The sequence below is a fragment of the Saimiri boliviensis genome, chromosome 14, assembly GCF_048565385.1.
Source record: "Saimiri boliviensis isolate mSaiBol1 chromosome 14, mSaiBol1.pri, whole genome shotgun sequence".
NCBI lineage: Eukaryota > Metazoa > Chordata > Mammalia > Primates > Cebidae > Saimiri > Saimiri boliviensis.
The window spans coordinates 11,177,562-11,194,253 of record NC_133462.1 but is presented as its reverse complement, the minus strand read 5'-3'; the positions used below and the strand labels follow the sequence as shown (position 1 = coordinate 11,194,253).

General features: G+C 55.3%; 2 protein-coding genes across 14 annotated transcripts in view; one reads left to right on the top strand and one right to left on the bottom strand.

The window, feature by feature from the left end:
* Window positions 1–6,435, bottom strand: part of STRN4 (striatin 4) — a 25,729-nt gene extending 19,294 nt beyond the window's left edge. For both annotated transcript variants that reach the window (XM_039466517.2, XM_039466518.2), the window contains exon 1: window positions 6,105–6,435. In XM_039466517.2, the coding sequence (XP_039322451.1) occupies window positions 6,105–6,386 (282 nt within the window). In that variant the 5' untranslated portion in view covers window positions 6,387–6,435. The remainder of the gene's footprint in view (window positions 1–6,104) is intronic.
* On the top strand, window positions 5,991–16,692 carry FKRP (fukutin related protein). 12 transcript variants are annotated; one of them, XM_074386152.1, is made up of 5 exons: window positions 5,991–6,046; window positions 7,138–7,201; window positions 7,540–7,670; window positions 11,891–11,962; window positions 13,624–16,692. In XM_074386152.1, exons 4-5 carry the CDS (start codon window positions 11,906–11,908, stop codon window positions 15,148–15,150), a joined length of 1,584 nt encoding a protein of 527 aa, XP_074242253.1. In that variant the 5' UTR covers window positions 5,991–6,046; window positions 7,138–7,201; window positions 7,540–7,670; window positions 11,891–11,905; the 3' UTR covers window positions 15,151–16,692. The 12 variants fall into 12 exon arrangements, with proteins under 12 accessions (XP_074242253.1, XP_074242255.1, XP_039322453.1 ...); XM_074386149.1 differs by having other exon boundaries at window positions 6,028–6,046; window positions 6,824–7,201; XM_074386154.1 differs by lacking the exon at window positions 7,138–7,201 and having other exon boundaries at window positions 7,609–7,670.

Genomic DNA, 16,692 nt, shown 5'->3' with positions numbered 1-16,692 from the left:
CCAGGGCTCATCCCTGGCTTCTCCCCAAGCACTCCACCATTCCATCCCAGGACAGTCAGAGCTCCAGGCCCAACTTAGACACTTAACTTGCCACGTGATTTTAGGAAGGTCATCGGCCTTCTGAGCCTCCATTTGCCCCTCTAGAAAATGAGACTCCTAAGAGTGCCCTTCCCTCATGTGCCAGGCTCTGCTTGGTCCAATGCCTGGCAGAGTTTAGCTAACAAATGCCAGCTTCTACCTCCCTCATCATTTTTATTCTCCCTGTCCATTTTTCACAACACCAAAATGGGCCCAGTTCCTTAGGGGAGGTAGGATCCCTTGGAGACCCCAGATGAATGAGAAATGTCTGTAGATTGGCCGGGCACAGTGGCTCACGCCTGTAATCACAGCACTTTGGGAGGCTGAGGTGGACAGATGACTTGACGTCAGTAGTTCGAGACCAGCCTGGCCAACATGGTGAAACCCCGTCTCTACTAGAAATACAAAAAACTCAGCCAGGCGTGGTGGTGCACACTTGTAGTCCCAGCTACTTGGGAGGCTGAGGCAGGAGAATCACTTGAACCTGGGAGGGAGAGGCTGCAGTGAGCTGAGATCATGCCACTGCACTCCAGCTTGGCGACATAGCGAGACTCTGTCTCAAAAAAAAAAAGAAACACACGTCACGAGTTACTTTATAGAGAAGAAACCTCATCTGTCCGCTTGGAGAATAAGAATGGTTTTCCCTCTTAACATTTTTTATCAACACATATCTATATAAACACCCGAGGCCACACAGGAAAACTACTTATGTGACATCAACATCTCTGAAGCGTTTCTGTCCTTTGTATATCTTCTAGGTCCCCCAAATCTACTCTCTGAATCACTGGAGAAGCTGTAAGGAGAGGTAGACTGACCACCAAAGTCAAGTCCTGACTTTTCTCCTCGCTCTCCTCCCCACCCTCCCGGGCTCTGATAATCGATCCTTCAACCTCTCAGGGGCAGTCCAGCCTGCCGGGAGCCTACACCTCCGGTCAACACCCACCACGGTTTGGTGACTGCCCACTTGTGTCGGGTGCCCCAGTAAGGCACTGGGGAATAACAGAGGAGCCACGTGGTTCCTGCCCCCACAGGACTCAGTCCTGTGCAGGAGACAGGCATGAGCAGCAACTCACACACAACGTGACTAGGACCCTGTTGCAGGAGTGAAGGACGCTATGGGAGGAGGGACAAGAAGCGACAGTTCAGCTAAGGCCTGAGGCTGAAGAGAAGTTAGCAAGGGCAGGGGAGGGCCCTGCTGGCAGAGGACAGACATGAGCTGCGGAATGGGCTAAGGAACGCTAAAAAGGCAAGGATGGCTGCTTCAGAACATGTGAAAGGCTCAGCGAGGGCAGTTGGAGAAGTGCAGAGGCCCAGCAGAGGGAACACGGAGAAGCCACGGAAGGGTTTCAAGCAGAGAGGGAACCAATTCACATGGCACGAAGGCAGCCCCAGCTAAAACACAGAAAACTGCCTAAAGGGAGCAGGAGGTGGCAGAGCTGGACACAGAGACCCCTGTCACGGAAGGGGGCAGTCCTAGAAATCCCAGAACGGAACAGCAGGGGCCTGGACTAGGATGGAGGCAGCAGACACAGTGGTGGTCTATCTGTGGGGGCAGGAGGCAGAGCAGGGCAGCCCACCCAGACCTCTCACTGGCTCAGCTTCCCCTTCATCCCCCTGATGCCTCATCGAGCCGTGACGGTCTCCCTCCCGCTAAAGAGGACGCAAGGGTCTCTGCCACCCACACTGCTTTGCTGTCCCCTTCCCAGTGCCTCTGGAAAGAGAACCAGAAAGATGTGGTTGGAGTGTCTCAGGGAGATAAAATCCACCAAAAGCAGGAAGCCTCGGTGGCCAGTCAGTCTCTCCCTCGCTGCAAACGCCAGCAGCCCCCACTGGCTGCCTGGTCTGCAAGGGCCAAGGGTTGTGGGGGGCCTTCCAGGATCTGGAAGTACTGTTCACCACCGCTCACCACATCCACCCACTGCCATTCCCTCTGGCCACAGTCGCGGAGCCCCCAAAACCTTCTGATACCTGGCAGCTCCTGCCTCTCTGCCCCTCAAGCTATTCCCAGCAAGGCAACATCTAAAGGCTTGGGAGAAGTCCTAGCAATGCAGTCCTCGCAGGAGCTGATGCCTCTCCGAATTCACTGCTTCCTGCCTGAGCTCCCTGGGAGGCGTTCCCGTTTTGTGCCATCTAGCCCTGCATCTCCTAAGGGCCTTCTTCCCAAGCTTCAGCAGCTGCTGGCAGGGATGAGCCCCCAGGAAGCTGGAGTGGGGAGCAGACAGCTCCACACATTCTCTGCCGGCACCGCACTCACCACAGCTCCCTGTCACTGCTCCTATATGAATCTCCAGTTCAGATCTCTCATTAAAAGGTCCCTCGCATGCTCGAAAAGCTTCCCCTCTCAGAGGTGCCACGGAACATGGGCAGAGCCACACAATCAACTGTGCATGACATTTATAGCTCTGCGGTTCCCTGCATGAAGGAGCTTCCTCTGCCAGCCTGGAAGTTTGGGATGGGCAGAAACCACATCACCTGCTTCTCAGAATTCCCCACTTGGCAAATGCCTACTCATTACCAGACTGCAGCTCTGGCGCCTTCCTGCTCTAAACTTATGGTGCCTGCTGGCAGGACCTCCTGAGGGGCTGCATCCTCTGCCATTCAACACACGTGTACCAAGCACGGGCGCACGAGAAGTCTTCTGCTAGGAGCAGCTGTATCCAGCTCTTTGGAGAAGTTATTCAGAGTTCATCAGGAAAACCTGACACTGCCAAGGTCTTAAGGGTTCTCACAGGGGCAATCACTCTGTCTATCAGCGCTTAAGTGTGGAGTAAGGGTGCGTAAAAGAGGTGCTGCTGATGGGAGAGTAAATGGGGTGGGGGGGTGTCAATGTGGAGAGTCAATCACCGTTTCATAAACACATCCTCTCTACTATTCCACCCATCCGTTCTGCTTCATACTCGCACAGGAATAAGTGGTATTCACTGCAGCCATGTCTGCTGGGGAAAAACTAGAAAAAAATCTCAAAGTCCACAAACCAGGGTCGAACCCAATCGGCTACGGTTTGGCCATCCCGTGGGATGCTATGCAGCTATGAAAAATAATAAGAGTTCTCTGTGCTGACACGAAAGGAAAACCACAACACATTTTTTTTTTTTTTTTTTTTGAGACGGAGTTTCGCCCTTGTTACCCAGGCTGGAGTGCAATGGCGCGATCTCGGCTCACCGCAACCTCCGCCTCCTGGGTTCAGGCAATTCTCCTGCCTCAGCCTCCTGAGTAGCTGGGATTACAGGCACACGCCACCATGCCCAGCTAATTTTTTGTATTTTTAGTAGATACGGGGTTTCACCATGTTGACCAGGATGGTCTCTATCTCTCGACCTCGTGATCCACCCGCCTCGGCCTCCCAAAGTGCTGGGATTACAGGCTTGAGCCACCGCGCCCGGCCAACCACAACACATTATTATTATGTGAAAGTCACAAAATGTACACACAGCAGTTCATCTATTACACAGGCACGATCACTCTTCTTTCTCAGGAGAGAAGAGCGGGAAAGGGACGAAGGGAGGGAACGTTCCTTTTTCACTCACATGTATATATGTATATATACATTCACACACACGCACCCGTCTGAGATGTTTGAATGTTTACTAATGTAACAGATGGCCAGGCACAGTGGCTCACGCCTGTAATCCCAGCACTTTGGGAGGCCGAGGCAGGTGGATCACTTGAGGCCAGGAGTTCGAAACCAGCCTGGCCAACATGGCAAAACCCTGTCTCTACTAAAAATACAAAAACCAGCCAGGCATGGTAGTACATGCCTGTAATTCCAGCTACTCCAGAGGCTGAGGCAGGAGAATCACTTGAACCTTGGAGACAGTGGTTGCAATAAGCTGAAATCATGCCACTGCATGATTTCTGCTCAATTGCTGGGATCCTAGATAAATCACTTACCCTCTCAAAACCTCCATTTCCTCTTGTGATTATTTTTTTTTTTTTAAGGCAAGGGGGAATATCATTTACTCTCCCAGAATGCTGCAAGAATTCAACAACAGCTCGTATGACAGCTTGCAGCTGGTATCTTTACCGCTAAGTGAGGTAATAACACTGGCTCTGCCTACATCATGGGGCACTGAGAAGATCTAACGAGATGTATGCTGGGAAAGAGTTCGGAAGTAGAGAGGGGGACAGAAGTGAGAGCGGTTACATAAGGATTCTGCTCCCACCCCAGCCTCAAGCCTCAGCCATGGCAAATGAGGGCAGGGGGAGTTACTGGAGGGTCTTTACTCATCCTATTGACAAAAATGCTTTTTGTTGTTGTTGTTGTTTGGAGACAGGCTCTCACTCTTTCACCCAGGCTGGAGTGCAGTGGTGCAATCATGACTCACTACAGCCTCAACCTCTGGGGTTCAAGCGATCCTCCCACCTCACCCTCCTGAGTAGCTGGGACTATAGGCACACGTCACCACACCTGGCTAATTTTTGTATTTTTTCGTAGAGACGGGGTCTTGCTATGTTGGTCAGGCTGGCCTTGAACTCCTGGGCTCAAGGGATGCTCCCACCTCGGCCTCCCCAAGTGCTGGGATTACAGGCGTGAGCCACCACACCCAGTCCCTATGGTCAAAATTCTCCTCAGTTATTTATTTGGGTACCAACTTCACTAGAGGGAAAACGGCAATTCAGAAGGGGAATGGTGGGCTGCTACAAGCGATGATTGACAATTTCTGCTAATAACACCTCAGTCCAAGAATCCTTAGACTTCCAGCGGGCTATTCCTGATCCCTTCAAATCCTCACATCTCCACCGTCCTCCAGACAGTCACTGCCAAAGGACCCGACATCCTGCAAGGTCACAAACCCCAGCCCAACTCCTCAGACTCTTCCATGTATCAGTCAGGAGCACATGCCTGTCCCAAGCTACCCCACAAACCACGGGGGTCTATTCCCAGGACTTCCACAAACATCTCCATCTCCAAACACCCCCACCCCGCCCTGCCTCGTTCCCTCTGAGATGCCTCCTCTTGTTACCTTCCAGTTCTACAAAATTCTCCCCACTAAAAGCACCACCCCAGGGTAGCCCCCTGACTTGTCCTCATTGGCGCCATATCAGGACTCCTCACCTCCATACTGGACATGCCTGACCCCCCTACACTCCAATTCAGGCCTCTCTACCTACATCCTACACACACGTCCCATCTCAGTGCCATCGCACCCACTCCTGGACACCCCCAAAGTGGGACTTCCCCTCTCAAGCTCTCCCACCCAAGGCTCCTAGGGCACATCCCTGTACTGTCCACATTTCCACTCTAAGGATCCTTTCACTGCACTGTGCAGCCACTCATACCCGGGATCCCCCAAAGTTTCCTCCTCAGAGGGGAGGGCACACACCTTCATCCCGGACCCCTCGAAACCCTCCTCCCATTCCTAGGGTCCTCAACAGCCATCCTTCCACGTCCACTGTCCAGTCGCTCGAAACACACCCATCCCAGGCTCCCGGACTTCCTCTCCCTAACTCCTCCCGGTTCCCCGTCAGGACCCGCTCTCATTCCCATCGGGTCCCAAGGACCCCCCCCCCGGACACTCCCACCTCCAACCTGCACCTGGCTGGGGCCGGGGTCGGGTCGGGAGTCCCTCGGCACCCGGAGAGCTTCTGCTCACTCCCACAAGAAACCACTCAGGTCTTTCCCAGACGCCTCCGGCTTCTCTCCACACCCTTTCCCCAGTTATCTTAGGCTCCCCTCCATGCCCCGAGTCGCCTCTCTCAGGGGCCCCGCTGCCGGCGCGCTCAGTCCCAGTCCCAGTCCCACTTCTAGCCGGTCCCGGTGATCCGTCCCACCTCCTTGTCCCTCCACTTCCACCTCGGGCCGTCCCGGTCCCTTCCTACTCCGGGGTGCCCTCAGGACACCCCTCGGACGGCCCCTCACTCGCCCTCCGGGACCGTCGCGGTCCCCTCCCGCCACCCCCCCACAGCCGTCCCGGCGGCCATTGCTCCAAGATGGCGGCGGCGGCGGCGGCGGCGGCGGCGGCGGCGGGTGAGGCCGGGCCGGGCCGGGCCGGGTGGGGGTTCGGGGGTCCCGGGGCGGCGCTCACCTGTAACTCCGCGCGCTCGGCCTCCCAGCGGGCTTTCTCGGCTTCAAAGCGCGCCCACTCGTGCTGGATAAAGTGCAGGATCCCCGGCAGGCTCAGGGGCTCCGGGCCCGCCGTGGGCCCGGGGCTGCCTCCGCCGCCACCTCCTTTACCTGCCGGACCCGGCCCAGGGGCAGGGGCAGAGGCCGGGGCCGCCCCAGTGGGGCCAGGGCCCGCGCCTGAGCCGAGCGGACGGCAGGAGGAGGCGGCGGCGGCGACCGCGGCGGCCGCTCGCTCCTCCATCATGGAGGCCCCGGGGCCGGCCCGCGCGCCCGCTCTGCCTCGCGCGCCTGCGCGGCCGCGCCAACCACCCCCCCCCCCACCGCCAACCCCGCGCGCGCGCCCGGAGGGGGACGGTGGGAAGGGGGGACGGCTGCGAGCGCGAGGTCGGGGGCGAGCCTCGCCCACCCGGTCGACCCCGAAGGCGAGCGCGCCCACGCAGGGGGCGGCGCGAGGGAGATCGCGCCCCGAGGAGGGCGAGGGAGACCCAGGCTCCGCGCGACGGTTGCCCTCCCTGAAGTGAGACTGAGGAAGGGGCCGCTTTGTGACCCCCTCCTTCCACTTCGTCCGGGAGAAAGAGCCTTACCCCTTCCCCACCCAAACACCACTCTCCTGGACGATTACTGTTACCGTGAGAGAACGGGCAACCAGCAGTGGCCCCATCCTCTCTGATTCCTGGCCAGGTCGATTGTCATGGTAACCCTTCCCCAGCGGTGGGGGCCCGTCTGCCCCTCCCTTACATCTTTGATGTTATGGAACCCCAAAACTCGTCGGACTCTGCACCAGGAGAAGGTTGCTAAGGTAACCTAAGTCCCTGGTGGTCCTTCTGCTCCTACCCTCATCGACTGCTGTGGCAACCACCCTCCCATCTAGCACTCAGGTAGAAAGGACCCCAGCCTCTCCCCCACAGCTACCTAGATGGCATTACCATGGTAACCGTCTTCCCTTTCCCATCGTGAGAGCCCATTCACCAAACCAACCTGGTGTTTTTATTTAGAGGAGGAGATGCTCAGCGGAGGGGCGGTTGCTATGGTTACAAGGCCTGGACCATCCTCCCGCAGGTGAGAAACAGGCAAGGTCAAGGCCTGGTTACTATGGTCATAGAGCAGTCCCCTTCCAGTGACCCTAGGTACCAAGCCCAACCAAGTAGGGAATGTTTTAAGATTGTCTCTCAGGGGCGCAGTGTGTCTAGGGAGGGGGTTGTCATGGTAACATCTGTCGGCTTCTAGCCCTACCTTTTCTGGACACATTCATGCTAGAGGGATGCTTATAGGTTGCTATAATAACTGACATCCCTCCCATTCACCCCACCCCACTCCGGAGACACTCCATGTAGTGCTCGAGATTATGGGACTTCAAGAGAAAGGATTCCCTGACCTTTCTCTTACCACTTTTGTAGATAAGATGAAATTGTGCTCTATTGTGCGGAAATGGCTGATTTGGGGTTTTCTGGTTCCTCTCGACTCAGGAGTGCAGCTCAGCTGGGCTGGAACTGCCCTCCTGGAACTCCCCCAGCCTGCAACCTAGGAGGTAAGCCGTCCCTAGTGTCCCCCGCGCTCTCATGGAAACTGCCCTCCCCTCATTCCCTAAGGCCTTCCCACGCATCTCGTTCTTTTCTACCTATCACATCCCAGTTCTGCAGATGCAGGGACTGAGGCTCAGGGCGGATCAGAGCTCAGGCTCAGTGAACCCAAAGCCTGAAGAGAATTTGGATTCATTTACCTTGTTCTGTGGGGACTGGAGAGACACGCACTCAGCCTCCCTGTCCTCTTCGTCTCTGACCACCATTTCTTTGTTTGTTTGTTTGTTTGTTTTCTGAGACAGAGTTTCGCTCTTGTTGCCCAGGCTGTAGTGCAATGGTGGGGTCTCAGCTCACCGCAACCTCCGCCTCCCATGTTAAAGCAATTCTCCTGCCTCAGCCTCCCGAGTAGCTGGGATTACAGGCACGCACCACCACGCCTAGCAAATTTTTTTGTGTTTTTAGTAGAGACGGGGTTTCTCCATGTTGATCAGGCTGGTCTTGAATGCCCGACCTCAGGTGATCCACCTGCCTCAGCCTCCCAAAGTGCTGGGATTACAGGCGTGAGCCCCTGCGCCTGGCCTCTGATCACCATTTCTAAAGCAAGTCCCGGGTTTCTCTCTCGCACCCTCTGCTGGTCTCCTGCCCTGTCTGTAAGTTGTGTGGTTTTGTCATTTTTTTTTTTTTTTTTTTGAGACAGGGTCTGGCACAGGACAGAGCGCAGTGGCGCAATCTCAGCTCACTGCAACCTCCATCTCCCGGGTTCAAGCGATTCTCCCACCTCAGCCTCTCCAGTAGCTCAGATTATAGGTGTGCACCACCACGCCCAGCTCATTATTGTATATTTTGGTAGAGGGGGGTTTCACCATGTTGCCTGGGCTGGTCTGGAACTCCTGACCTCAGGTGATCCACCTGCCTGGGCCTCCCAAAGTACTGAGACTACAGGTGTGAGCCACCACACTTGGCCCTGTCAATCTTTCTGTCTTCTGGAGGGCTGACCTAATGAGTACCTCATTCATTGTGTATCCTCAAAACGCAGGGTCTGCCACAAAGAATACTTGAGTTTGTTGAGTTACTGAGTTGAATTAATTTATTAATGTGCCATAGTCAAGGTTTGAAAGCACCTGTGAGGTTAGGGCTGGGGAAGGCTCACCAAAGATGGCCTGAGAGTACAGGCTTCCAAAAGAACCTAAGATAGAAAGCAACGTTTGTTGGTTTAAAGCATGACACTGTAACCAGTTTGTTGGATCAACTCTTGGGTCTACTACTTCCCATTGTGTGCCTTTGAATAAGAGACTTTAACTCTCTGTGGCTCTGTTTCTTCCTTTTTTATTTTCATTTTTTGAGACAGGGTCTCAGTCTGTCACCCAGGCTGCAGTGCAGTGGTGTAGTCTCGACTCACTGCAACCTCTGCCTCCTGGGCTCAAGTAATCCTCCCACTTCAGCCTCCAGAGTAGCTGGGACTACAGCTGCACGCCACCATGCCCGGCTAATTTTAAAATTTTTTTTTGTAGAGACGGGGTCTTACCAGTCCATGCTGGTCTCAAACTCCCAGGCTCAAGCAATCTCTCCCAGCTTTCGCCTCCCAAAGTGCTGGGATCACAGACATGAGCCCCACGCCGGCTGGTTTCCATTTTTAAATGTGATCATAGCATAAGGATTAAGCAAGTGAATACGGATAAAATGCTTAGAACAGGGCTTGGCACGTGGGAAGCTGCTAGAATTGTTATTATTATCCTCCCGATTCGGAAAAATGTAGAACATTCTGACCTTCAAAATCATTGCATCTACTTTGCCCCAACAAAGGGGTTTGTAGTCCTTAGAGGTGGTGAGGTGTGGATGACCTTATCAGGGTACTCGAGGATTCCTTTCCCCACCTCAGTTGTCTCAGACCCTCACCAGCAGGCGGCACCGCCTCATCTGGCCATCAAACCCGCTGGTGTCTGCTCTGCAAGAGCCAAGGGCTGGGGTGGGCCTGAGGGTCGCCAGGACCTGGCTGCTGTCCTCTGCCCTGCCGGGTACCTCCTGGCCAGCCCAGAGTCAGACAGTGTGGCCAGATCCAGGGCCTCGAAAGCAGAGACTAGGTTCTGATCTCTGCTTCCTTCCCCCATCTCTGGGCCAGAGGTTCCTAGCTTTCTGTCCTGAGACAGGGTCTCGCTCTGTCACCCAGGCTGGAGTGCAGCGGCTGGATCACAGCTCACCACAGCCTCGAACTCCTGGGCTCAAGGGACCCTCTCACCTCAGCTTCCCTCCCAAGTAGCTGAGACCACAGGGAGATACCACCACGCCTGGCTAATTTTTTTTTTTTTTTTTTTTTTTTTTTTTTTTGTAGAGACAGGGTTTCACTACATTGCCCAGGCTAGTCTTGAACTACTGAGCTTAAGTGATCCTCCTGCCTCAGCTTCCCATAGTGCTAAGATTACAGGAGTGAGCCACCACACCCAGTCCAGGTTCCCTATCTTTTTTTTTTTTTTTTTTCTTTTTTCAGACAGAGTCTTGCTCCATAGCCCAGGCTGGAGTATAGTGGCTTGATCTCGGCTCATTGCAACCTCTGCCTCCCGGGTCCTAGTTTAAGCAATTCCCCTGCCTGAGCCTCCTGAATAGCTGGGATAATAGGCACATGCCACCATGCCCAGCTAATTTTTGTATTTTTAGTAGAGATAGGGTTTCACCATGTTGGCTAGGCTGATCTTGAACTCGTGACCTCGTGATCTGCCTGCCTCAGTCTCCCAAAGTGTTGGGATTATGGGCATGAGCCACCATGCCTGGCCTAAACTCTAAGATTTTAAGATTTTTGAGGGCTTAAGCTTCTGTGGTTGCAAAGGTTCCTGCCCCCGCACTAATGAACTCCACAAGGGGTGGGGATGCCGTTTATCTCTGAGTGCTGCTCTTATCTCCAGTGCCTAGAACAGAGCCTGGCGTGTTGCAGGAGTTCAGCAAATCAAAGGATCAATCTAAGGTCCGGAAAGCAATTCCAAGATTCTGAAGGTTAGAAAGGACTGGGCATGGTGACTCACACCTCTAATCCTGACACTTTGGGAGGCTGAGACGGGAGGATCAATAGAGGTCAGGAGTTTGAGGCCAGTCTAGGCAACATAGTGGGAGCCAGTCTCCACAAAAATGTGTTTAAAACATTAGCCAGGCACAGTGGTGTACGCCTGTAGTCCCAGCTACTCGGGAGGCTGAGGCAGGAGGATGGGTTGAACCCAGGAATCCAAGGCTGCAGTGAGCCGTGATTGCACCACTCCACTCAAGCCTGGACAGCAGAGCAAGACCCTGTCCCTTTAAAAAAGAAAAAAAAAAAAGTTTTTAACTTAAAAAAATCAAGATTAGTGGTTGGGTGCAGTGGCTCGTGCCTGTAATCCCAGCACTTTGAGAGACCAAGATGGTCGGCTCACTTGAGGTCAGGAGTTTGAGACCAGCCTGGCCAACATGGTGAAACCCCATCTCTACTAAAAATATAATAATCAGCTGGGCATGATGGCATGGGCCTACAGTCCCACCTACTCAGGAGGCTAAGGCAGGAGAATCGCTTGAACCTGGGAGGCAGAGGTTGCAATGAGATAAGATCCGGCCACTGCACTCCAGCGTGGGGGACAGAGGGAGACTCCATCTCAAAAAAAGAAAAAGAAGTAAGAGCAGTTTGCGAAAATGTTCATGGTGATGTAAGCATACAGGTTGGCGGAAGCCTGGCAAGAGATGATGGTGGAATGGCGGACAGACAAGGGGAATGGCAGAAGAAGTGTCCACTTTCTCCCCTGGGCACTGGGGAGCCATGGCAAGCTCAGAGCAGGGGAAGGAGAGGCCCAGCTCGTGCTTTAGGAAGACTCCTCTGGCGGGAGATCCGGGGGAGGTTGGATGGAATGTGGGTGGCCCTGATTGACGATGGAGCTATGGAAATGGGGAGGAGGAGCCAGAGGATTGAGGACATAGGAAGGTTAGCTGGACGTCCCTTCTCTCCAGGAAGGGCAGAAACGTGCAAAAAGCCTTCATGGGGAAACTATTTGAGCATCTGCTTGGAACCCAGAGCCACGCCACCTATGCTGGAGACCGGCCAGCCACATTTTCAAAGTCGTGATGGGGACAAGGAGACAGCGCCATCTAGGTCTTGCTTGAGGGTGTGGCCGGTGAATGTGGAGTGGAGTGTCCTGGTTGGCAGCCTCTTTTAATGCAAGCCAACCCACTTTTTAGTTGTTGTTGGGTTTTTTGAGATGGTCTTACTCTCGTCCAGGTTGAGTACAGTGGCATGATCCTGGCTCAAGCCATCCCCCCACCTCAGCGTCCTGAGTGGCTAGGACCACAGGTGAGCAGCACCACACCTAGCTAACTTCTTATTTTTTGTAGAGATGAGCGCTCCCTATGTTACCTAGGTTGATCTTGAACTCCTGGACTCAAGTGATCCTCCTGCCTTGGCCTCTCAAATTGCTGGGATCTCAGGCGTGAGTCACTATACCTGTCCCCACCTCCCCACTTTTACTTTTCTTTTTTTTTCCCCCCGAGATGGGGCCTCGCTCTGTCACCCAGGCTAGAGTGCAATGGTGCCATCTCGGCTCACTGCAACCTCCACCTCCCAGGTTCGAGTGGTCCTCCTCCCTTGGCCTCCCAAATTGCTGGGATCACAAGTGTGAGTCACCCAGCCCACCCCACTTTCATTTTGTTTTTCATTTATTTATTTATTTAGATGGAGCCTTGCTCTGTTGCTCACGCTCGAGTGCAATCTCGGCTCACTACAACCTCCACCTCCTGGATTCAAGTGATTCTCCTACCTCAGCTTCCTGAGTAGCTGGGATCATAGGCGTCCGCCCTCACACCTGGCTAATTTCTGTATTTTTAGTAGTGAAGGAGTTTCACCATATTGGCCAGGCTGGTCTCAAACTCCTGACCTCAGGTGAGCCACCCGCCTTGTCCTCCCAAAGTTCTGACATCACAGGCATGAGCCACCCACCGTGCCTGGTATGATTTTTTTTTTCCAGCACCCTGCTTTAAAAAAATTTTTTTTAATTCTAATAAAATATATATAACATTAAATGTACCATCCTAAAATATGAGGTGCATCCACACTGATGTACCAGCAAACCTCGAGGACCTTTTTATCTTCCCAAACTGAAACTCTGTACCCATCAAACAACTCCCAACTGCCCCTTGGCTCCTGTCATTCTACTTGTTTCTATTCGTTTGACCCACTCTTTTAAAAAAAAAAAAAAATCTTAGTAGCCAATATTTTAAAATTGGGATAATTCTAATTTTTAAAAAATAAGATCATTTCTGGCCTTTCATGCAAAACCAGAGCTGTCAGGCTGAGCGTCAGGGAGATGATGGGATGGCACAGGATTTGGGGAAGTGACGAGGTGGCAGGGAAGGGGCTTGAGGGCTGTGGCATCAGCCTCATTCTGGAGCCAGGGCCAGGGTGTTTGGGGGCAGGGAGGAGGAGATGGGGTGGCTTCCTGGAGGAGGGAATGGTAGAGAGGGAGATGAGAGTGGGAATGGGGCTAGGGTGTTTATAACTGAGCCTGAATCTGAATAAGCTGACAGAGAATAGGCAGAGAGTGGCACTGAATGAAGGGAAGGTGATTCACTTTAAGAAAAAAAAAAAAGTATCCAGCACCTAATGTGTATCTGGCTCTGTTTCGGTTTTGGGGACCCAGCCAGGCTCAGGTCCCGCCCTCCTGGGTCTTGAAAGCTGGTAGAGACACACGCTTTTCCCCAGCACTGATGGCTTAAGAGCGGTCAGGCTGCGGTGGGGGAACCCAAGGGGGTGAGGGCACCCAGAGATGGTGCATGACCCAGCCTGGGAGGTCAGGAAGTGCTTCCTGGAGGAGGGGAAGTCAAACCTGAAGCCAAATAAGAAAAAGAAGGGGAATTGAGAAAGAGCTGGGGAAAGGGGCAAGGCTGAGGGTGGCAGAAGGTGGGGGGGAGGGGGTTCTGACAATCAGCTGCAGCCTTCCCTTTCGTCCTCCTCCCCAGGATGCCCCGGAGGCCCTGCTAGCCCCAGACTTCGGCCCCATGCGGCTCACCCGCTGCCAGGCTGCCCTGGCAGCCGCCATCACCCTCAACCTTCTGGTCCTCTTCTATGTCTCATGGCTGCAGCACCAGCCTAGGAACTCCAGGGCCCGGGGCCCACGCCGTGCCTCTGCTGCCGGCCCCCACGTCACCGTCCTGGTGAGGGAGTTTGAGGCATTTGACAACGCAGTGCCTGAGCTGGTGGACTCCTTCCTGCAGCAAGACCCGGCCCAGCCCGTGGTGGTGGCAGCCGACACACTCCCCTACCCGCCCCTGGCCCTGCCCCGCATCCCCAACGTTCGTCTAGCGTTACTGCAGCCCGCCCTGGACCGGCCAGCCTCGGCCTCGCGCCCGGAGACCTACGTGACCACCGAGTTTGTGGCCCTGGTACCTGATGGGACGCGGGCTGAGGCACCGGGCCAGCTGGAGCGCATGGTGGAGGCGCTCCGCGCGGGAAACGCACGCCTAGTGGCTGCCCCCGTCGCTACGGCCAACCCTGCCCGGTGCCTGGCCCTGAACGTCAGCGTGCGGGAGTGGACCGCCCGCTATGGCGCAGCCCCCGCCGCTCCCCGCTGCGACGCCCTGGACGGAGACGCAGTGGTGCTCCTGCGTGCCCGCGACCTCTTCAACCTCTCGGCGCCCCTGGCCCGGCCGGTGGGCACCAGCCTCTTCCTGCAGACCTCCCTTCGCGGCTGGGCGGTGCAGCTGCTGGACTTGACCTTCGCAGCAGCGCACCAGACCCCGCTGGCCACGGCCCACGCGCGCTGGAAGGCGGAGCGCGAGGGGCGCACTCGGCGGGCGGCGCTGCTCCGCGCACTGGGCATCCGCCTGGTGAGCTGGGAGGGCGGGCGGCTAGAGTGGTTTGGCTGCAACAAGGAGACCACGCGCTGTTTTGGGACCGTTGTAGGTGATACGCCCGCTTACCTCTACGAGGACCGCTGGACGCCGCCCTGCTGCCTGCGCGCGCTGCGTGAGACCGCCCGCTACGTGGTGGGCGTGCTGGAGGCCGCGGGCGTGCGCTACTGGTTGGAGGGCGGCTCACTGCTAGGAGCTGCCCGCCACGGGGACATCATCCCGTGGGACTACGACGTGGACCTGGGCATCTACTTGGAGGATGTGGGCAACTGCGAGCAGCTGCGGGGGGCCGAGGCCGGCTCGGTGGTGGATGAGCGCGGCTTCGTATGGGAGAAGGCGGTTGAGGGCGACTTTTTCCGCGTGCAGTACAGCGAAAGCAACCACCTGCACGTGGACCTGTGGCCCTTCTACCCCCGCAACGGCGTCATGACTAAGGACACCTGGCTGGACCACCGGCAGGATGTGGAGTTCCCCGAGCACTTCCTGCAGCCGCTGGTGCCCCTGCCCTTTGCCGGCTTCGTGGCGCAGGCGCCCAACAACTACCGCCGCTTCCTGGAGCTCAAGTTCGGGCCCGGGGTCATCGAGAACCCCCAGTACCCCAATCCGGCACTACTGAGTCTGACGGGAAGTGGCTGAATCCCTGACACCCTCGCCTTTGTTTTTCCGGGGTCTGTTTGGATGTGAAGAAGCTTGGGGTGAGGGGTGAGGGATGAGGGGTGGAGGGGTCTGTGGCCGAGAGGGGGAGGGGGAATCTGACCAAGAAAGAAAGGAGAGTTTGAGAGAAGGCTGACACTGGCAGGAGGAGAGCACCGGGACGAGCATGGGAAGCGACCTCCAGATACTCTCAAATGGTCATGCCCACCGGGAGCGGTGGATATGCATGGGGACATACTAGGTCGTCCCAGTCATTGAGGGAGCCAAGGATGCCGCGCCGTCCTGCAAGGCCGAGCACGGGCCCAGACCCAGAAAAAATGTCCTGCCCAAGATTCCGAGAGCCCTGCTCTCTGCGGCAGGGGAGGGGTTTTGGAAACAGAGAGAAAGAGTGCAGCCTATGGAGCCAGAGTGGCAAGATTCAAATCCTGGCTCTATATCGCTTATAAGTCAGGTGGGCATGGGGGAGCGTCGCCGGTTCTCTGTGCCTCAGTTGCCTCCAGGATGTGGGACCCTTGCCTGCAGGGGTTGCTCCCGCCACTAGAGGGCGCGCCGGTCCCGCTCCTGGTGGCTCACTGTGGCTCCCGGGTCGGCAGTACGCCCGGGGCCTTGGTTCCATAGCCATCTACTCTCTTGAGCCTTTGGACTTCTCTCCAAGCCCCTTTGGGAGGAGGGACAGCAGTGACCGAGACCTCACCTTCTTTCGGACTGCGACCTCCTTCCCTCCTGGAAGAGCCGTGACCTGCATGCCGCTCTTGACGCCGTCTTGCAGAGGAGGAAATGCTCAGAGTTCCGAGGTGCAGCTATGGTCGAGAACCCGGTGCTGGGCCTGGAGCAGGGGCTCACGCCTGTAATCCCAGCACTTTGGGAGGCCCAGGTGGGAGGATAGCTTGAGCCCAGGAGTTCAAGACCAGCTTGGGCAACATGGCCAGACCCTGTCTCTGTTTTTAAAACAGAAAAACCACCGAGCTCTGGATCTCAGCTCTACTCATGATGATTACCTCATTTCAGCTGTCTGCACCTACTTCCCCACTTGCGCGGCAGGGTAGACAATAACCATAGCTCACGTTCACTGAGCACCTACTGGGTACCGGGCACCATTCTCAGTGTTTCAGCTGGGTCAACTCATGCATCCCTCACCTCAGTCCTCTGAAGTCACAGCTGCTATTACTTTCGTTATACAGATGAGAAAGCTGAGGCCAGAATGGTGAATCACTTGCTCTAGGTCAGGCAGCTTAGGAAGGGGCAGATCAGGAGCTTGAACCCAGGTGGTCAGGCTCTGGAGCCCACAATTGTCTTACCCACCATGCTCCTCTCTAGTCATGGGCCCCAAGAGGGGCTCGGAGACCCACTTAGCAGGTGAAAGCAATGGCAGTCTTCCTTTTTTGATTATGCACCTAAGAGTAAATGGTATTTGGGCATGTATTCCCAATATGTGTATATTTATTTATAAACATGTACAGATACTACTATCTGTGTGTTAGTAATAAAGCTGAAATTATTCCATTTTAAAATTATGACTATGAA

Coding starts and splice junctions, on each gene's coding strand:
- FKRP (XM_074386154.1), top strand. CDS start 11,906: ATGATCCTGGCTCAAGCCATCCCCCCACCTCAGCGTCCTGAGTGGCTA. Junction 11,963..13,623: donor CTGAGTGGCTAGGACCACAG/GTGAGCAGCACC, acceptor CCTCCTCCCCAG/GATGCCCCGGAGGCCCTGCT.